The sequence below is a fragment of the Nerophis ophidion genome, linkage group LG17 (genome assembly GCF_033978795.1).
Source record: "Nerophis ophidion isolate RoL-2023_Sa linkage group LG17, RoL_Noph_v1.0, whole genome shotgun sequence".
Lineage (NCBI taxonomy): Eukaryota > Metazoa > Chordata > Actinopteri > Syngnathiformes > Syngnathidae > Nerophis > Nerophis ophidion.
In genome coordinates, this window is record NC_084627.1 from 1226376 (window position 1) to 1248608 (window position 22233).

The 22233-nt window shown below is 40.0% G+C and overlaps 1 protein-coding gene across 6 annotated transcripts in view; it reads left to right on the plus strand.

Moving 5' to 3' along the window:
• LOC133535769 (nipped-B-like protein B) overlaps positions 1 to 22233 on the plus strand; it is a 58605-nt gene that overhangs the window by 11985 nt on the left and 24387 nt on the right. For all 6 annotated transcript variants that reach the window (XM_061875684.1, XM_061875689.1, XM_061875690.1 and 3 more), the window contains 16 exons: positions 2115 to 2215; positions 7063 to 7171; positions 7265 to 7422; positions 7578 to 7705; positions 7794 to 7884; positions 11322 to 11825; positions 14849 to 16465; positions 16531 to 16644; positions 19191 to 19319; positions 19411 to 19473; positions 19561 to 19650; positions 19726 to 19841; positions 19915 to 20001; positions 20685 to 20916; positions 20990 to 21141; positions 21214 to 21294. In XM_061875684.1, coding sequence (XP_061731668.1) covers positions 2115 to 2215; positions 7063 to 7171; positions 7265 to 7422; positions 7578 to 7705; positions 7794 to 7884; positions 11322 to 11825; positions 14849 to 16465; positions 16531 to 16644; positions 19191 to 19319; positions 19411 to 19473; positions 19561 to 19650; positions 19726 to 19841; positions 19915 to 20001; positions 20685 to 20916; positions 20990 to 21141; positions 21214 to 21294 — 3772 coding nt within the window. The remainder of the gene's footprint in view (positions 1 to 2114; positions 2216 to 7062; positions 7172 to 7264; positions 7423 to 7577; positions 7706 to 7793; positions 7885 to 11321; positions 11826 to 14848; positions 16466 to 16530; positions 16645 to 19190; positions 19320 to 19410; positions 19474 to 19560; positions 19651 to 19725; positions 19842 to 19914; positions 20002 to 20684; positions 20917 to 20989; positions 21142 to 21213; positions 21295 to 22233) is intronic.

Genomic DNA, 22233 nt, shown 5'->3' on the forward strand with positions numbered 1-22233 from the left:
TTTTATACACTTTACAATAAATACATTGGTGGACAACGCTGTAGTTTGCTAGCTTGTATGCTCTGGCTTTCGGAGACTCTTATTTTGTTAGCGCAGGCGCAATGGAGCGGCACTTTTATTGTGAAGACAGGAACTGTGCGATCAGTCTTTAGGCTTTTGACAGGAAGTACGGTTGAAATAAAAAGTGTCTTTTTTTCCTTTACACTTTTGATTGATTGATTTAAACTTTTCTTAGTAAAGTTGCACAGTACAGTACATATTCCGTACAATTGACCACTAAATGGTAACACCCCAAAAAGTTTTTCAACGTTAATCAATTACTTAATAAATGACCAAGTCGAGGTGATCTACCTCATATATATATATATATATATATATGTATATATATATATATATATATATGTATATATATATATATATATATACATACACATACATACATTTATATATACAGTATATAATTTATAGTTATTTATTTTGCCGTTGTTGACATGTTAAAGGTGTTTTAATGAATATACATGCATGTTTAACATATAGATTCCTATCTTTCATGAAGACAAGAATATAAGTTGGTGTATTACCTGATTCTGATGACTTGCATTGATTGGAATCAGACAGTGCTGATAATGTCCACATGTTCCAATGGAGGAGAAAAAAAGTTCCTCCTTTCTGTCTAATACCACATGAAAGTCGTTGGTTTTTGGCATCTTTTTTGTCAAGCATCCATATTCGTTTTTATACACTTTACAATAAATACATTGGTGGACAACGCTGTAGTTTGCTAGCTTGTATGCTCTGGCTTTCGGAGACTCTTATTTTGTTAGCGCAGGCGCGATGGAGCGGCACTTTTATTGTGAAGACAGGAACTGTGCGATCAGTCTTTTGACAGGAAGTACGGTTGAAATAAAAAGTGTCTTTTTTTCCTTTACACTTTTGATTGATTGATTTAAACTTTTCTTAGTAAAGTTGCACAGTACAGTACATATTCCGTACAATTGACCACTAAATGGTAACACCCCAATAAGTTTTTCAACTTTTTTAGGTCGGATTGGACGTGTGACGGTCACGTGACCGCCTGGTTTTGTTTGATTGGTCCATATTCATCATATTCTGGTGTGGCAAAAAAACATGTTCCTCGAGGTAACACTCGTCCCCCCTGGCATGATGGATAGTTGGGAGATTTTAAGATGTGTGGCAAAGCCGGCTTTTTCCACAACAGTGGTCGGTGGGTGTCAGATGTACCGTATTTTTCGGACTATAAGTCACAGTTTTTTTCATAGTTTGGCCAGGGGTGCGACTTATACTCAGGAACGATTTATGTGTGAAATTATTAACACATTACCGTAAAATATCAAATAATATTATTTAGCTTATTCACGTAAGAAACTAGACGTATAAGATTTCATGGGATTTATCGATTAGGAGTGACAGATTGTTTGGTAAACATATAGCATGTTCTATATGTTATAGTTATTTGAATGACTCTTACCATAATATGTTACGTTAACATACCAGGCACCTTCTCCGTTGGTTATTTATGCCTCATATAACAAACACTTATTCAGCCTGTTGTTCACTGTTCTTTATTTTAAATTGCCGTTCAAATTTATATTCTCGGTGTTGGGTTTTATCAAATAAATTTCCCCAAAAAATGCGACTTATACTCCAGTGCGACTTATATATGTTTTTTTCCTTCTTTATTATGCATTTTTGGCAGGTGCGACTTGTACTCCAGAGCGACTTATACTCCGAAAAATACGGTATCTAGCTGGTCAGAAGTACTATCCTATCTATGAGGAAGGAGTTTTTTCCCTTCATGACGTCATGAAAACCTAGTACTTAAAAGAAGGGTAATGACAAATTAGTTTCAGGTTTGGTGCTCATATACACATTATAGTGTTAGAACATAAATAAAGTTTATTTTGCATGATAGGAAGTATATTATTAGTTTGTACAGTGTAATTTACAGGTGGGGAGGACATCTTTTAGCCATCACACCAGATTTTGTTGCTCTTGCAGATGGAAATGCTGAAAATAGAAAAGCACGGTGCTCAAGAACGTTGTCTCTGGTGTGCATTCTGACTTTGCTTTCCGTCATTTGTGTGCTTTCTCAGAGAGTTGAAGGACAACTTGGGGAATGATGAGCCCGAGGGTGACATGCCAGTGCTCCTGCAAGCGTTGCTCTCCAGAAACCCCAAGATCTTCCGAGACAAAAGTATGACAATGCAGCTCCGCAGTCGCACATTCTGTGGGGAGGGAAGCTGAAATTCTGCACACCAAATTGAGACGATTGTACTTCGATGCTTGCTTTGGCCGTCAATTGTAGCAAACTACTGTATGCAAACTACTGTATGCAAACAAAAGTCACATACAGTATGTCTGCAATTTCGGTTCTTAATTTCTACGTTTCTGTAGAAACACTTTAATTGGATACTAACTAAAACTTGATATAGGACATATTTGGTTTATAATGAAGCATTTATCATTATTGTACTTCAAATTTTAGAGTGTGTGCATTCTTCAGACTTGGCAATATTTAACCACTCTTCCTTTCAAAAATGCTCCAAATTTGTCAGCTTGAGAAGGCATCATTTGTGCAATTGGGTCTCCTAATGGGATTTAGGTCTGGGGTCTAACTTATAAAATGAATATTCAGATTTGGCTCTCGAGTTAAAATCTGAAGTTTTTCAGCATAACTGATTTAAATTCTGATCAGTTGTAGCTGAAGCCTAATGCATGTTGCCTTCATCAGGGGTTTTCAACATTTTCCAGGCCAAGGACCCCCCAAAATGATGGATAGAAGGAGCAGGGACCCCCTACTTACTGGACCTTGCAAATGTATTCCACCCCATTGAACTTCACCATATTTTGTCACATTACAACCACAAAGATAAATATATTTTATTGGAATTCTATATGAAAGACTATCATAATGGTACATATAAATGTGAAATTGAAAGAACATGATACACTTTTTTTTTTACAAATAAAATAAGTGAAAAGGGCATTGTCCAAAAGTATTCAGCCACCTTGAGTCAATACTTTGTGGGAACCACCGTTTGGTGCAATTACAGCTGCACGTCTTTTAAGGTACCAGCTTTGCACATCAAGTGACTGAAATGTTTGGCCATTCTTCTTCGCCAAACAGCTCAAACTCAGTCAGATTCAATGGAGAGCAGCAGTTTTCAGATCCTTAATTGGGTTTAGGACTGGACTTTTGACTGGAACATTCTAACACGACTATGTTTTATTTTAAGACATTCAATTGTAGCCCTGGCTTTAAATTTAGAGTCGTTGTCCTGCCGGAAGGTGAACCTCCACCCAAGTCTCAAGTCTTTAGCAGACTCCAACAGGGTTTCTCCCAAGACTGTCCTGGATTTGTCTCCATCCATCTTCCCATCAGCCCTGACCTTCTTCTCTGTCCCTGCTGAAGGGAAGCAAGTGGGACGGCATGGCGAAGTTGGGAGAGCGGCCGTGCCAGCAATCTTAGGGTTACTGGTTCAATCCCCACCTTCTAACATCCTAGTCACGTCCGTTGTGTCCTTGGGCAAGACACTTCACACTTGCTCCTGATGGGCCCTGGTTAGCGCCTTGCATGGCAGCTCCCGCCATCAGTGTGTGAATGTGGAAATCGTGTCAAAGCACTTTTGGGCTCCTTAAAAAGGGGTAGAAATGCGCTATACAAATACAACCATTTACCATTTATTTTTACCAAGTTGCTGCTAGTACTACCATATTTGACAGTGGTTATGGTGTGGTCAGAGTGATGTGGACTGTAGGCGTTGTGGCTCGGTTGGTAGAGCGGTCGTGCCAGCAACTTGAGGGTTCTAGGTTCAATCCTTGCTTCCGCCATCCTAGTCACTGCTGCTCTGTCCTTGGGCAAGATACTTTACCCACCTGCTCCCAGTGCCACCCACTCCTGTTCAAATGTAACTTAGATTATGAATTTCACTAAGTAAAGCGCTTTGAGTCGCCAGAGAAAAGCGCTATAAAAATATAATTGACTTCACTAATTCACTACACACACTGCTAGTTCTCACATAGGGGTTTGCATTTTGGCTAAAAAGTTACATCTTGGTCTCGTCTGACCAAAGCACATTCTTCTTCATGTTTGCTGTGTCCTTAACATGGCTTCTAGCAAACTTTTTCTGGTTTCTCGAAACAGTGGCTTTCTTCTTGCCACTCTTCCATAAAGACCACATCTGTGCAGTGCACAACTAATAGTTGTCCTGCGGACAGATTCCCCCACCTGAGCTCTGGATCTCTGCAGTTAGTCCAGAGTCATCATGGGCCTCTGGGCTGCATCTCTGATCAGTGCTTTCCTTGTACGGCCTGTAAGATTAGGTGGATGGCCTTCTCTTGGTAGGTTGACAGTTGCTCCACACTCTTTCCATTTCCGGACGAGGAATTGAACAGTTTTCCGGAAGATGTTTAAAGCTTGGGAAATATTTTTATAGCCTGCGCCTGTTTTAAACATCTCCACAATTTTATCCCTGACCTGTCTGCTTTTTTACTTGGACTTCATGATGCTGCTTGCTCCCCATTTTTCTCCCAACCAACTTCTGAGGCTGTCACAGAGCTGCTGTATTTGCACTGATGTGAGATTACACACAGGTGGACAGAGTTTAGATAGCAGCAATCATCAGGGAAGTTCTGGAATTGGTTGGCACTCAGAGAAAATACTTAAGCACACCGCACTTTTCAGTTTTTTATTAGTAAAAAATATTTTGAGTCACATATCAATTTCTTTCAAATTCACAACTGAAATGTTTGGTCTTTCTAATAAAATTCCAATAAAACCTATTTATGATTGTGGTTGTAATGTGACAAAACACAGAAAAGTTCAAGTGGGGTGAATACTTTTGCAAGGTGCTTTTGATTGATTGAAACTTTTTCTAGTAGATTGCACAGTACAGTACATATTCCGTACAATTGACCACTAAATGGTAACACCTGTATACGTTTTTCAGCTTGTTTAAGTCGGGGTCCACGTACACATGCTGTATAAATCTTGGATAAAATTATGATTGTATTTAAATAATAATAAATGATAAATGGGTTGTACTTGTATAGCGCTTTTCTACCTTCAAGGTACTCAAAGCGCTTTGACACTACTTCCACATTTACCCATTCACACACACATTCACACACTGGTGGAGGGAGCTGCCATGCAAGGCGCCAACCAGCACCCATCAGGAGCAAGGGTGAAGTGTCTTGCTCAGGACACAACGGACGTGATGAGGTTGGCACTAGGTGGGGATTGAACTAGGGATGCTCGGGTTGCGCACGGCCACTCTCCCACTGCGCCACGCCGTCCCTGTGACAATAAACTGCTCCTAAAAGTACTTTGTTATTGTGCAATATGAACAATATTTAAATAACAGTATTGTGCCGCTAATAGCTACCTGGTAACTAGTGCGCTAATCACTAGCTGGTAACTAGTGCGCTAATCACTAGCTGGTAACTAGTGCGCTAATCACTAGCTGACCAATGGTGAGCTGATCGCGAGCTGACAACTGGTGCGTTAATTACTAGCTGACAATTAGCATGTTAATCTCTAGCTGACAACTGGCGCGTTAATCGCTAGCTGACAACAAGCACCCTTACCATGTGCTGACAGCTTGCACGCCAATCGCTAACTGACAATTAGCGTGCCAATCGCTAGCTGGCCACTAGAGCGCAAATCTTAAATGCTAACGTGGATACAATAAAATTACTGAGTCATGGTATGTTATTTTTATTCACATTCAACTACAGTACAGTGAGTTGCCTCAATGTTTTAATGTGTGTTTAAAGACATTTACGCTTGTGAAAAAAATGCAGGGATTAATATAAAAACGTACATATTTAAAAAAAAAACTACCAAAAATTTTACGGCCCCTATGCAGTACCTCTGCAGATGTTAAAGACCTCAGTTGGGGAGGTGGATTGGTGGGTAGATCAGCTGTGTCAGCAACCAGAGGGTTCCTGGTTCGATCCCTAGCTTCTGCCATCCTAGCCACGTCCGTTGTGTCCTTGAGGAAGACACTTCACTCTTGCTCCTGAGGGTCGGAGTTAAGGTTTTGCATGGCAGCTCCTGTCATCAATGGGTGAATGGTGAAATAGTATAGTATAACCCAGGGGTGTCAAACTCAAATACAGAGTGGGCCAAAATTTAAAACTGAACGAAGCCGCGGGCCGAGGTTAAACAAATGAATCCTTTAATAGGGACCCAAACAAGTTTTGCATTGAATTTTGACCAAGCAAGGCTTATATAACTTTATAGTGACATGCAAAATCAAGTTTAAAATAATAATAATAATAAAAATATCAATGGCATATCAAATAAAATAAAAATACAAATTGAATGCCTCTTTTCAGCGGCGGGTTTGAGTTGGGGCGGGGTTTGGTGGTAGCGGGGGTGTATATTGTAGCGTCCCGGAAGAGTTGGTGATTCAAGGGGTTCTGGGTATTTGTTCGGTTGTGTTTATGTTGTGTTACGGTGCGGATGTTCTCCCAAAATGTGTTTGTCATTCTTGTTTGCTGTGGGTTCCCTGTGTGGCGTATATTTGTAGCAGTGTTTATACAGTCACCCTCAGTGTGACCTGTATGGCTGTTGACCAAGTATGCCTTGCATACACTTGTTTGTGTGTATCAGCCGCATATATTATGTGAGTGGGCCGGCACACTGTTTGTATGGAGGAAAAGCGGACGTGGCGACATGTAGAGAACGCCAAAGGCAGTGCTTTTATGGCCCACCCCCGATATTATTGTCCAGGTGGAAATCGAGAGAAATTCAGGAGGGACACTGGACTTCGGGAGTCTCCCGGGAAAATCGGGAGGGTTGACGAGTATGAGTATTACTGGTGAATGCGGTGTTACAGCGGCGGGCCAGCTCTAATGTTAATTTGATATTGCCTCAAGGGCCAAATGAAATTACACGGCGGGCCAAATTTGGCCCGCGGGCCAGAGTTTGACACCCATGGTATAACCCATTTACCTCGAGCCTAGTTTTCTTCTTTGATGATGTTTTTTTGAGCACAAAAGCGATGGTGACTTTATCCATCATTATTTCTTCTCCAGGTGTGACACAACCAGCCGTGCCGCAGTATAAGATTTCACCGAACCAAGTGCACCGGAGTCCAACGCCAAACTACCAGCAGACTCCAGTCGCTGCTCAAAGATCCTCTGGGTAGGATAGTAAAAAAAAATGCGTCACATCCGCATCTGTTTTTATTTCATTACATTTTTTTTCAAAGCAAAATGACATCCTACTCCTTCACAGGTGCTTCACTTCGCAACAGTCCGGGTCCGGAGCTCGGTTCATCTCGCAGCAGCCGCATTCCAACAGCCCCATACCGAGTCCTTACACTCCTCAGAGTCCTGCTGACTACATGCAGTACAGTCCACCTAGTTACTCGCAGCACCAGCAGACACAGCAAGGTGGGTCCCATGGCGCTTCCTATCCAACCTCAACTTGTTTGCTGTTTTTAAGCTTTGGATTGAATTTGAGAAGTATGGTCACAACACAAAGGCTTTGTCAAAATAGTAAGAAAACATAGCAATCCTCATAACTGATAATGCAATTTGTGTTCCAGTTGCTGGCAGTATTCGAAATCTCCACAGTAAGGTATCTGCACCGCTATCAAGTAACCCGTCCAATCACCATGTCAAGCCCGGCTCGGATGACGACTATGTGAATATAGCGCACAGACTTGGAAATGAGGTAAAAACTCAACGTTTGGACTCCAGCTGACATTGAGACTGAAAAACACGTGAAAAATGTCCAATTTATGTCTTTTTGCGGTTGACAGGACAATGAGCACTCCATGATGGCTGCGTTGTTCCCAGTCAAGTCGCCACAGTCCGAGTGTTCCCCTGACGACGGCGAAGAACCTGCCAAATGTATGTCTGCAGAAACAAGTACACACTAAATAAGAGATATACAGTGCATCAGGATTATTCACAGGGCTTCACTTTTTACACATTTTGTTATGATACAACCTTATTCCAAAATGGAATAAAACCATTATTGTCCTCAAAATTCCACACACAGTACCCCATAATGATGATGTGAACACATTTTTTATAGAGATTTTTTCACATTTATTAAAAATAAGAAGCTAAGAAATAATACAAATATTCACAGCCTTTGCTCAATACTTTTTTGATGCACCTTAGGCAGCAATTAAAGCCTGAAGTCTTTTTGAGTACGATACCACAAGCTTGGTACATACACCCCAGTCGGAATTCAAGCACGCTCTGGCGCAGGTTTTCATCCAGTATGTCTCTGCACAATGCTGCTTTGATCTTTCACTCTATCCTGGCTTGTCTCCCAGTTCCTTCCAGTCTATACAGTAGAACCGAAATAACAATATTCCCCCAATAGGAAATGATAAAAATGGAAGGAATCAGTTCCAGTGTCAAATTGCACTAGCCATTGTAGGGCTGGGCGATAAAACAATAACAATTTATATCGCGATAGACATGTGATCGATATCAATAGAAAATAGGGTCGATAGAACGTTCGATAATTTCACTGAGTTCTGTTAGAAAAAAATTGTGAGAAACGCAGAGCCGGAACCGCATGGCATTCTGGGGGATGTAGGCAAAGGAAGGGCTTTAGCCTCTCGACCTATCACGGCCGAGCCTGAACCGCAAGGCATTCTGGAAAATGCTAACAGAAAAAAAAAAAAAAAAGCAACGATTGATCGATACTTTTATTAGTAGATTGCACAGTTCAGTACACTAAATGGTAACACCCCAATAAGTTTCTCAACTTGTTTAAGTCGGGGTCCACGTTAATCAACAAAACGGGAATATGAGTGCAGCAGCACGAGAGGAAATTGTAAATAAAAAAGGAAACGTCACGTCACCAGTTTGGCAGTATTTTGGATTTTTTAAGTCCGATACGAATCAGAGTAATACTGTCTGCAAACTTTGCAAGGTCGTCGTCCCGACCAAGTCTTGGAACACGACAAACTTATTTTACTACCTGAGCCGCTCTCACTCGCTGGAGTACAGCAGCAAACAGCCACAACATCAGCCGGTGCAAGTGGAACAGCACCGAAGCGGCAACAACAGACCATCATCAAGAGGCAGACAAAAATTCAAAACGTTATAAAGAAATAACGGATGGAGTAGTGTATCGATTAGCGAAGGACATGCTACCGCTCAGCATAGTTGAGAAGTCTGGGTAAGCATTTATTTAATGTCAATATTTGCACATCAACCAGTATTTTCATTTATTTGACTGTTTTTCTTAATGCTGACCTCGTTCTAAAGGTTAAAGGTTATATTTAAAATAAAAGTATTTAAATTCAGCCTTTTTTCTCCTGGTCTTTATTTAGAATATATATATATTTTTTTAATCAATAATTATCGATATCGACTGATATGAAACACTTATATCGTGATACATTTTTTAGTCATATCGCCCAGTCCTAAGCCATTGTAACTTTATTAATTGACATATGTGGTGTTTACAGTATGTGTATAGTCGTCTTTCACCACATTGCGTTTTAAATATTGAGGTTCCAATATTTTTCAAGCACATTTTACATTTTTTTTTGTCCTAAATTAAGCAATTTCAAGCATAAAAATGACTAAATAAAACAAAAAAAATTGCCAATATTCGCCACTTGAGGAGACCAAACCAATCCGAGTGCACTGTTCAGTATTGTGGCTACTGATTGGCTCAGCTTAAGACAGCGTGACTATATTGGATTAAAAGAGTAAAAGTGACTGAAGGGTGTTATTTTATGTCTAGAGGGCTCTTATGTTAAAAAGATACAGAAGGTTGTAAACAGTTTTTATATGCTCGAGCTATTAAAATATTTGATTTATAAGACAAAGCGAGAAATTCATTTATTTACCAATTAACAGCGATAAACGCAGGACCACTATTGGCAAGTGGACATGAGTCAACTGCATTTGTGTAAAAATAAGTCAAATAGAATTGCCTGATTACAAACATAACTTTGTTGCCTTCACATTCAAATAAATCGCAGCTAACTCTGCGTCATACATTTCTTTCCTCAATTTCAATTACTGCAAACCTATTGTTGACTTAGCCATATGAAACTGAGCAGCCTGGACAGAGAGGTGTACAGTGTTTCCTCGTTTAACGCTGGTGTTACGTTCCAAAAAATAACCGCTTTTCGTGTAGTCAATTTTTTTGTTTGTTTTGTTTTTATGTTTTTTCTTTCATTCTATATTTTTTTCGTTTACACTAAATGTTTTTTTAATTTACAGGATGTTTTTTTTTTTTTTACTGTGTATTTTTTTTTTGCTTACAGGTTGTTTTTCTTATTTATGATGTTTTTTTCGTTTACTGTACTGTACATGTTTTTTTCTTTCTTATATATTTTTTAGGCTATAAAACCCTAACCACACACTTTATAAACTTTTCTCAGACAAGCAGTAACATTTTCTCACATTTCTCTTGTTTAAACACTATCAAAGTTCAAACCTTCTTGGATTTAAAAAAATAAGTACAGTACACTCCTGTATTAAAGAATGAAACTACAGATTAAAACCTGTTTTAGGCCAAAACTGAACGCATTCTGTACTCTACTGTAGGGTTCCCCAACCTTTTTTCCACAAGGGACCGGTTTAATGTATGCATTATTTTCACGGACCGGTTTTCTACGTGTGGCAGATGAAAACTATCAAAAAATAAGCATGAAAAATTTGCCTTTGACTACAATCAGGCACATTAACATTTTATATGTCCACTGTCCCATGTACTATAACAAATAAGTTGTATTATACATCTATTAACAAGCTTATTGGTGTGTTTAGTGGGACAACCGAAAGTGAAGTTGGAAAAAATGCGGTAGTTTATACATTAATTATTGTTTCTGTGTGGCCTGGTTACAAATGCATCACGAACCGGTACCAGTCCTCGGACCGGTGGTTGGGGACCACTGCTCTACAGGATATATGGCATGAAGAAGATTGATTGATAATGGTCTACAGTCCTTTAGCGAATCAGGACGCAGAACACAATTTGTATTCATACGCTGTAAAAAAAACAAAACCTTGCGACACTAAAAAATGGGACACAAAAAAAATCAGTGTAACAGTGAATCCGTGTAAAGTGAACCGCGTTGCAGAGAGGGATCACTGTATACCTCTTTTGTTGCTAGGCTACCGCTATGATGCAATAAGTTCCATTCATGGTGCCTCATCAGGTGATGAGGCCTGAAATCTATATTGCAATGTATATTTCAGCCTTCTTCTATGACTATATATCACAATATTTTATTTGGCTTATAAATGATAATAGAACAATTGTAGTGAATGTCAAATGAGTCTCCATTCTCTTGGTTCCTCCGTAGGGTCAAGACCACTGCTCATCGTGCAGTCACCTTCCGCCGACGTCCCTCCAGGCGCCTCCCCCAACAGGCACCTTTCCTCTGCTGAGCGCAAAAAGAAGCAGAAGCAAAGGAGCAAAGTTATCAGCGAGCCCGTGGACAAAAACGCCTTGTACGACATTGTTAGATCTCCAGCGAAAGACTCGGCGAGGCTGACCTTAAAGCTGTCCCGGGTGAAGACTGCAGAAAAGGAAGAGTACGCCGAGCATTCCCCTGGGACAGAGGAGGACAGCAAAGCATATGTGACAAACAGTAAAAACGAGTTGCCGAGCGCTGAGCAGCAGGACGCCGAGTGCAAGTTGGGTGCCGAAGAGCCGCCGAACTGTCAGCAGGGAAACAGCAACGAGAGTGCCGCCGTCTCAGCCGCCATTGTACTGGATGACGCTGACATCGACACACTCGCCGAGATCGAGAGGACAGAGCGGGAGTCCGTCAGTGAGAGATGGTCGAAAGAAGTCCAGGATAAAGGTACTTTTTTCTTTCATTTTATGTACTTAACATAAAAAAAAAACAATCGACGCAACGTTAAAATAAATGAATGAAAATGAGCAGAAATAAGTATGAATTTATACCTGCCCTCTAATCACTCAAATACAACATTCACTGTTCAACTCCGAAGACTACAAAGGCTATGTTTCTATTTCAGAACATACAACGAAATAAACATAGCCATTACCTCACTCAAAGTCATATTTTCATCATCATGATTTTTACAGTTGTTTAAATACAGAAAGAGATTTACATTGTTTTGTTCCACTCTAAAGTTTGTTTACGGCTACTGTCGAGTTTGCTGCATAAACTAACACCTTTGATTGACTGTCACTGCTCTAAAGCAGGATTTTTTTTCAAAATCTCTGTTCTTTTCAGAGTATAATTTTCTATTTTTACAAATCTGTTTTGAATGTTTTTCTGTATATTTTTTTTATGTGCTACATATATATTTTTTAGAATACTGTGATCTGTCAGTTCATCAAATTTCAAAAGGTTTAAATATCGGGTTAGTGGGTTCCATGTGTGCATTTCGACTAATGACTCTTACAGCTCTCCTCTGCAAAAGGCACTAGCCGTAACTCCACAATTCAGTGCAAAATGTCAGATATGGAACAATCAGTCAATTATACAAAGTATACAATGTTGTTTTTTTTAATTAGAAATAATTTTACCTTATGTGAAATATATTGATATTATATATTGATAATTTAACCTTTGTATAATTTGTATGTGATTTCCATGACACATTTTCATCAATTCTAAATTCGTAACACCTAAAAACCTAGGGACTGATCTGCTGAAGGTTTGCCTGTATTAAAAGACATGCAAATGTGATGGTTCGCGCAGGGCTGATCTCTTAAGAGTGGGTCTCTTAAATGAGCAAAATAGAAAGTGCGAGTCTTCATGTAGAATATATGATGATTAGCAGAATACCCACAATACTGGGAGAAGGAGATGCAGGTATAATTATTCAGCACGCGCATTGTGATTGAGCAATGCTGAAACTGTTCTGCGGACGCTATTTTGCTTCTTTATTTAGCACGTTTTAAAGTTACGTGCAAACTGACACAGTTACACACAAATGGCTATGAGAAAGGAGCTGGATCCCGCTGCAATGTCAGCTGGACAGTCATAAATAAGAAATATTACACATTTGTTCAGCAATTATTCAGCAATATAAGGGACTGAATAAAACTAATTCAATTGATTTGTTATGGCATTTAGGATCCGTATTATTATAATATCAACATTATTATTATAATACAGATCCTATGTTAAAAAATAAACAATGCAATATGCGTAATTCCAGACGTATGAATGCGCTGTAGTGTTGTAATCTCCATCGCCTCCTTGCGCTCAAAAATAGTTTGTGTTGTCTAAATTATAATTCTATATTGCAGGAAGCGTGTTACAGATTATAGATGTGTGCGGCTTTTTCAACAACATTACGCACAGGTTGAACATGTGTAGGGAAATGAGTGTTTTCATGGGCACATAATGCCGGAAAATTCTCATTCAAATAGGATGGTCCGCGCCACTTTTGCCCTTGTTTTCAACATTTACTAACAGTACACACAATTTTATAGTTGGCACATGCTGTTTAGCGTGTGTTATTTGGATATGAATAGATCAGGCCCTTAATCTATTTTGTTCTCTGAATCTCAACTCCTTCGACATATTATAAGGCACAAATGTCAAACTCACCGCCCAGCGACCAGGTCTGTCCCGCCGCATTACTTTATGTGGCCTGAGAACGCCTGGAAATAATATGTGGCAATATATTTAGTACCTTATCTTTTCTCACTGATAAATTGAATCGTTCTCTCCATTTTGAAAGAAAAATGTATATGCACTGCTTCAAAATGCATACCTTTTGAACTTAAATGATTATTAAATACTGGAACAAATATTATATTATCATACTTTCCTAACTATTGTTTTTGTTGTCAAAAATGAAAATAGATACTTAAATATTTGTTTTGGATTTTTAAGCAAGATATCCATGAAAATGTACACTGTAAAAATGACAAAAGATTTTACAGAAAAGTTTACAGTGTTTTTAATGGTTAAATTATATCAACTGAGCTAACAGTCATTTACTGAAAAATGTGTTTATTTTAATTGTTTATTTGAAAAGGATCCCCATTAGCTGCTGCCATGGCAGTCAGCTAGTCTTACTGGGGTCCACACAAAACCTCTAATCTAAGGTAAAACACTTCTAGGGTTGTTGTTTTTGTTGTGTGTACTGTTACTGTCAAAAGAAGTGAAGATAATTATATTTATACAGCGCTTTTTCTCTAGTGACTCAAAGTGCTTTACATAGTGAAACCCAATATCTAAGTTACATTCAAACCAGTGTGGGTGGCACTGGGAGCAGGTGGGTAAAGTGTCTTGCCCAAGGACACAACGGCAGTGACTAGGATGGCGGAAGCAGGAATCGAACCTGCAACCCTCAAGTTGCTGGCACGGCCACTCTACCAACCGAGCCACTCTATCAACCGAGCTATACCGCCCCAAAGAAAAGAAAAACAGTAGCACATTTTTTTACGGTAAAAAAACTGGCAGCTCATTTGCTAGAATTTTCACCGTAAAAAAACAGTTATATTTTCCAGTAACATTCTGGTGACTGAGTTGCCAGTTTTTTTTTACTGTAAAATGTACAACATTTTTTTTACACTGTACCTAAAAAAAAGTATATATATATATATATATATATATATATATATATATATATATATATATATATATATATATATATATATATATATATATATATATATATATATATATATATCAAATGCATATATATTCACTGTTACAAGTGGCCCTCAATGAAAACGAATTTGACACTCCTGTAAAAGTCATCCACACTTTTCTTACGACGGCAAAAAATCGTTAACTTGGTTTTACCAATGTTTAAGGATAACCAAATAACTTTATCATTGAAACACTCCTTTGTATAAATTCAATGTGTTAACCACCGTATTTCTATTTTAAAGACAAGCCGCTGAAGAAACGCAAGCAAGACTCCTACCCCCAGGAGCCAGGAGCGGAGGATGCACAAGGAGGCAACAGCGCCAGCAGCCAGTTGACACCCAAGAAGATGAACGCTGCCAGTAATGGTTCCACTCGTCCTGCGTTGATGGTCAGTATCGATCTGCAGCAAGCCGGACGAGGAATAAGACAGCCAGTGGTGGTCCTCGACGCCAAGCAGCTGTGTGACGAACACATCATGCGCCTCAACGCGGGAGCGGGCGTAGTTAAAGTGGACGGGCAGCGCCCACCCATGAAGAAGGAGCCGGCTGATGATTTCGAGAGATCCGATTTGGATAGCCGTTTGAAGCAGAAGCAGGAATCCAAACACAGAACAGACGGCAAAAACGACAGCAGCAAGAAACGTGGGGTTTTGCCAAGGGTGAAGCCAAACAGAGACTTCGATTCTCGGCACAAAGAGGAAAGGAATCTCAACAGTCAACCGGAAACTTTGAAAACCTTAAGCAGGGCGGAGCGTAACTCCACTCATAATGACGACAAAGGTCGTGAGAAGAAGAAAACGAAAGATAACAACGACATTGACAAAGATAAAGAAAAGGATGGGGATAAGGAAAAAGCGAAAGAAAGGGAAAGGCTCAAGGATAGGGATAAAGGCAGAGACTTGGATCGGGATAAAATGAAGGATAGGGATAAAGACACAGATGTGGATCGGCAAAAAGAGAAAGATAGAATCAAAGATAGGGACACAGACCGAGACATGAATAGGGAAAGAGAAAAAGATAGAGATAAGATGAAAGACAGGGAGAAAAACAAAGTTAGGGAAAAAGATGGCGATAAAGAAAAGGACAGAAATAGAGACAAAGACAGGGTGAGAGATAGGGAGAAAGATAGAGGCCGGGAGAAGGATCAAGAGAGAGTGAAAGACAAAGAAAAGGACAAAGAGAAAAACCGAGTCCGGGAGAAAGTTCTAGATAGGGATAAAGATCGATCGAAGGAAAAGGAGCGGGATAAGGAAAAAGACAAAATTCGTGAGAAGGAGAGGAACCGGGATAAAGTCAAGGAAAGGGAGAAAGATGACAGACATAAAGAGAGGGAAGACAAGGCAAAGAAACACAAGCCATCAAAGGATAACAGACGTGAGCCGTCTCTGGATGGGACTCCCAAGCAGGACCACAAAACAAGGCAGGACGGTAGCAGGAACTCCGGCGAAAGGACAGAAAAGTCCACGTCTCAATCCCCGCAAAATAAAAAAGAGGGGAAGAGTGGGGGTGAAAGTGTCCCGGCCGCAAGCAAACAGTCTCCCCTCGAGAACAAACTGAGCGAGTTCCCCGCGTACCTGCTGAGCGGCAATTCCAGGAGCCTGAAGAACTTTGTGATCCCCAAAGTGAAGCGGGACGGCACGGATAAAGGCGCCCAACTGCCGAGCGAGGTTGCCATTGTTGACAACTGGAAAGAACCCCGCGTTTTGCTGGAGAGGAGGTCGCTGGTTGAGAACTTAAAAAAAGGCGCCAAGCCTATTGTGACGCTTCGGCGACTGAGCACCGACGACATATACAGCCTCAAAAAGGAACTGAAGACCACCTACAAGTCTAGGAACTGGTCTTCTAGTCACAAATCTAAAGGTAAAACGCAGAAGAGTTGCGAGTCCAGAATGCTGAAATTGGCCTCACCTCCTGTGTGCTTGCAGAGACGTCAAACAAGCGCAGACACGGTATGATCAGCAAGACACCAAAGTACGCTAGCGACTCGGATGAAAAGGAGAGCGATGGTAGCAACAACGACGACAGCTCCGAAGATGAGGGTAATTTTTTCCTCTAAACACAATTTGCATTTGTATCCAAAAAATCATACACATTTTAAGACGACCGCTTGGCTTCCAGTCATGACGGCCAGGCACTGTTTTCATGCTTCAAGAGCATCTACTGTATCAGCATTCACAAGACATCTGTAGCTCTTTATAAAGAAGGGAGCCTAACTTGTAATGAGAATAATCATTTGTGCCGTTAAACTTTCCAAGAATTTTGAGTTGAGTGCCTTGTAGAAAGTTTTAATTTGCAGCATAAATGCTAATAATGTATTGGAATTTATTTATTTACTGAAACTGCAAAGCGAACGGAGAAGCAAGCAATGATTAGAGAAAAACGTGTTAAACTTTTACTAACTAGGAGAGAGTGAGAAAGTGGTCATTTATTCACAATAGGGATGTAACGATAAACAGTATTAATTATAACCGCGGTAAAACTCTCGATGTTTACCGTTTAACTGCACTTTGATAAACCTACGGACTGACTGGCGCTAGCTTAAATGCTGACATTAAAACAAGAGACTTATGGCCTGATTTACTAAAGTCTACTAAAACACGTGCAAACTTAATAGCACACACAAAGCTGATCTACTAAACAAGTGCAAAGTGGATTGCGTCTCTTAAGTGAGCAGAATAAGGCCTGCAAACCATTTTGTCTATCTATCTTCATTAATATGCAAAAATATATGCTGATCAGGGCAGCACGGTGGTGAAGGGGTCACAATACGAAAGTCCTAAGTAGTCTGGGGTTCAACTCCAAGCTCGGGATCTTTCTGTGTGGAGTTTGCATGTTCTCCCCGTGAATGTGTGGGTTCCCTCCGGGTACTCCGGCTTCCTCCCACTTCCAAAGACATGCACCTGGGGATAGGTTGATTGGCAACACTAAGTTGGCCCTAGTGTGTGAATGTGAGTGTGAATGTTGTCTGTCTATCTGTGTTGGCCCTGCGATGAGGTGGCGACTTGTCCAGAGTGTACGCCGCCTTCCGCTCGATTGTAGCTGAGATAGGAACCAGCGCCCCCCGTGACCCCAAAGGGAATAAGCGGTAGAAAATGGATGGATGGATGGATATGCTGATCGATAAAATGCCCACAATGCTGGAGTGAATGCATATATATTTTACAGCGCATGCAATGTTATTTATCAACATTTATCACCGATTTTGGAGGACTACCACACACCTTTAGCAGAAAAAAAAATATGTCAATGTAGATGCACTGCACAATTGCTTCTAAAATACCCATATAAAGTGGTACATGTCTCCTGCTTGTTTGAAAACATAGCAAAAGCCACGGATAGGAGCAAGATAACATGAATGTGCAGGCATTGAGTGTGCCTCTGTGGTATTGCTCCTTATAGTATGCACATGCAAAATCCTCATTTAAATACATTTTAGTTGCCCACGCATTCTTTTTAAATCGCTTGGCACATGCCCACTAATGGTACACGCTATTAGTGTGCCGCCTTACTATTTTGGATTAAAAGAGTTTAAAGGTGACTATAGGGTGTTATTTCATGTCAAGACGCCTCTTATTATGTTGAAAAATGTATTTGGAAGGTAGTCAACAGATTTTAATGCTCTCCATGTAAAAATGTTTGACTCATAAGAATGAATGACTCCTACTTTGCAGAAATTATTGCCATGTCGTGAACCAATTAATAGCAATGTACAAAGGAGGACTGTAGGAAAGCTTATACTCTATTAAATCCACAAACTGCCATGGGTGTGTTAGAGTGGATAGCGTAGTGCTTAATGACGTGCTCTTGTGATAGACAGGACGTGGTTACAAATCCAGGCAATTTGGGATGACATTTGATATCCCTTGTTTTTACCACTCCTGATATCTAAAATCTACTTCCTCAATTTTCGGAGTATAAGTCGCTCTGGAGTATAAGTCGCACCTGCCGAAAATGCATAATAAAGAAGGAAAAAAATATATATAAGTCGCATTTTTGGGGGAAATTTATTTGATAAAACCCAACACCAAGAATAGATATTTGAAAGGCGATTTAAAATAAATAAAGAATAGTGAACAATAAGCTGAATAAGTGTACGTTATATGACGCATAAATAACCCACTGAGAAGGTGCCTGGTATGTTAACCTAACATATTATGGTAAGAGTCATTCAAATACCTATAACATTTAGAACATGCTATACGTTTACCAAACAATCTATCACTCCTAATCGATAAATCCCATGAAATCTTACACGTCTAGTCTCTTACGCGAATGAGCTAAATAATATTGTTTTATATTTTACGGTAATGTGTTAATAATTTCACACATAAGTCGCTCCTGAGTATAAGTTGCACCCCTGGCCAAACTATGAAAAAAAAAACTGTGACTTATAGTCTGAAAAATAGGGTACTACTGCTTCCTTATGGAGTTCAAAACTACATCAGGAGGTTGCCCACAGCCACAGCTGTTCATCTAATAGTAATTTGCCTTTGTAGACCACACACCCAACTGGTACCTCTGGGATATTACTCCAAAAGTGGCAATAATTGGCGAGGGTCTTACTTGTCTCTTGTTGTGGTTTCAGTGGCAAGGAAAAGGCAGAAGAAAGGTCACGACAAAACATGGAAGCATGAGGCCAAAAAAGGTCGTCACCGCCAGCAAGATTGGAGCTCGGATGAGGGCGACCGGGGTCCACCTCCGAATCTAAGTGACTGTGAGTCAGTTTGACAAAACGTATTTGTAAAGTAAACGTTTTCCAATTCATGTTGCAAATGTCTTCCTTTCTTTGTAATTCTGTCGCTCAGTGTCCAGAAAACTAAAGAAAAAACATAAAGAGAGAAAGTCGTACGAGAAGATGCGACCTGAGGGTATTGTGTTTTTTTTTTTAAATTGCTTTTTGCAAATTAAATCCTATTAAGGCATTATTTTAACATTTGTTTTAATTCACGCTGCAGATTTGATGGACTCTTCCACATTTAAGAGATTCACAGCCGCCGTGGACAACATTCTGGAGAACCTAGAGGATGTGGACTTCACTGCTGCAGGTAAAAATGGCTGCCTATTTCGTCCGTTTCGGTAAAAATGATCAGCATTCCAACATTTTGTGTGCCCTCACTCAGGCGATGATGAAGACGGTGATGATGAAATACCCCAAGAAATGCTGCTGGGAAAGCACCAGCTGGGCGAGTTGAGTAGCGATTCGTCTAAGATTAAAGATATGGGCATCTTTAACAAGGTAGGAAGAGACTGTTTGTGTCATAGTGATGTACGGAAATGATCATGAGTTTAAATGTGCGTCTTTTCCACAGTTTCCATCAGAAAAAATAATGAAATTTATGAATATCTTGGAGAAGAACATTCAGGATAGTGTTAAACTTTCAACATTAATGAACCAAGTAAGTCGTCAAGCTGCTTTTATTATCATGCCATTCTTCACTATTTTTTTCTGTTTCATTCAGGGGCCTTTATCCTTGTAAAATATAGGTTTTTTTTCTTCTTCATTCTAAGTTTATTATTGAATTATTAAGACTATTTTATTGAAAGTTTAGAATTTATTTAATTAAACAATTATTCAAAATGTTTTCCCCTAATATTTTTACTATATTCTTGTAAAATAGCATTATAAAATCATTGTTTTAATTATTTATAATATTACCTCCAAAATTATATGTTTCCCCCTCTAAACTCTGAAGTATTCTCTTAATTTTTGGTCAAACTATGACGATTTAGTTTTCTTAATATGATTATGATATAAATAAATTATTATTATTATTAAGTTGGATTATCTATACCTTTATTTTTAATTAATAAGGTTATTTTCTCATAAGAGTCCAAAAAGATTCTTATAAAATAGTAGAGTGTTTTTCATATAATATTGAGATTTTATTCTTTGTTTTTTTTTGTTTTTTACTATTTTAATAAAATTAATATTAAAACATTTTTCTAGTAATATTAAACATTTATTTTGGTCGAATTTGGATTTTTTTTTTTGTTTCCCCCCAATTTTTTTTTTTTTAATATAGGCATTTTACTATTTATTTTTAAATAACCCAGCTCATATGTTTTACATTTTTTGTAGGGCAACGACTCCATGGATGAGGAGCGATTATGGCGCGACCTCATCTTGGAGCGTGTGACAAAGTCAGCTGATGCTTGTCTGACCGCGCTGAACATCATGACGTCCCCACGCATGCCCAAGGTTGTTTTCATTGAAGACGTCATCGAGAGGGTGTTGCAGTACACCAAGTTCCACATGCAGAATTCGTTGTATCCTCAGTTTGACCCCACTTACAGAATGGATTCCCACGGAGGTCAATACTACAATCTTCACATTTCACTTCATCAATATTTAAAGGAATTCAAATGATTCTCTTGGTCTCCAAGGTGGCTCGCATAATTCAAAGGGCAAGAAAGCAAAGTGTTCCTCCCACAAGCAGAAGACGGTGATCCAGCTTTACAACAAAGTGTGCGACATTGTCAGCAGCATTTCAGAGCTGGTTGAGGTCCAGCTGCTCACGGACACCACTATCCTCCAGGTGAGACTCTCATTTAGGGCTCAAAATGAGAGTCATTGTCTGATTTTCCTGCACGTTATGTCTACCATTTAGGTGTCCGCATTGGGTATCACGCCCTTTTTTGTGGAGAACGTCAGTGAGCTGCAGTTGAGCGCTATTGGATTGGTGACCGCAGTAAGTGTGACGCTGCTTTATGGTTTTGTGCGTTTTTCTCATTAATGTGATAATAAATACTATACATTCTTCTCTCAAGGAATTCAGTTGATCGAAACTGAATGTTTGGTTTGTCTTAGAAGACGTTTCGCCTCTCACCCAAATAGGCTTCATCGGTTCATGCTCATAGACTTAAATTGGTCAGATTTAGTCAGGCAACTGGTGCCAAAACTCCAAATATTTATACTCCAAAACCAGGAGGGTGTGCCTTGGCAAGGATGGTTTCGCCCTATTGCAGTGAGAAAAACAACTGTTTTGATACAAACGAGCAATCCTACTGTCAAGCCAACAGCAGTCCATCCATCCATCCAATTTTCTTCCGCTTATCCGAAGGGGCAGCAGCCTAAGCGGAGAAGCCCAGAAATTCGTCCAACTCCTCCCGGGGGATCCCAACGCGTTCCCAGGCCAGCCGCGAGACATGGTCTTCCCAACGTGTCCTGGGTCTTCCCCGTGGCCTCCTGCCGGTCGGACATGCCCTAAACACCTCCCTAGAGAGGCGTTCAGGTGGCATCCTGGCTAGATACCCGAACCACCTCATCTGGCTCCTCTCAATGTGGAGGATCAGCGGCTTTACTTTGAGTTCCTCCCGGATGAAAGAGCTTCTCACCCTATCTCTAAGGTAGAGACCCGCCAACCGACGAAGGAAACTCATTTCGGCCGCCTGTATCTGTGATCTTGTCCTTTCGGTCATAACCCAAAGCTCATGACCATAGGTGAGGATGGGAACGTAGCTCGATCGGTAAATTGAGAGCTTTGCCTTCCGGCTCAGCTCCTTCACCTCAATGGATCGATACAGCGTCCACATTACTGAAGACGCCTCACCGATCCGCCTGTTGATCTCACGATCCACTCTTCCCTCGCTCGTGAACAAGACTCAGAGGTACTTGAATTCCTCCACTT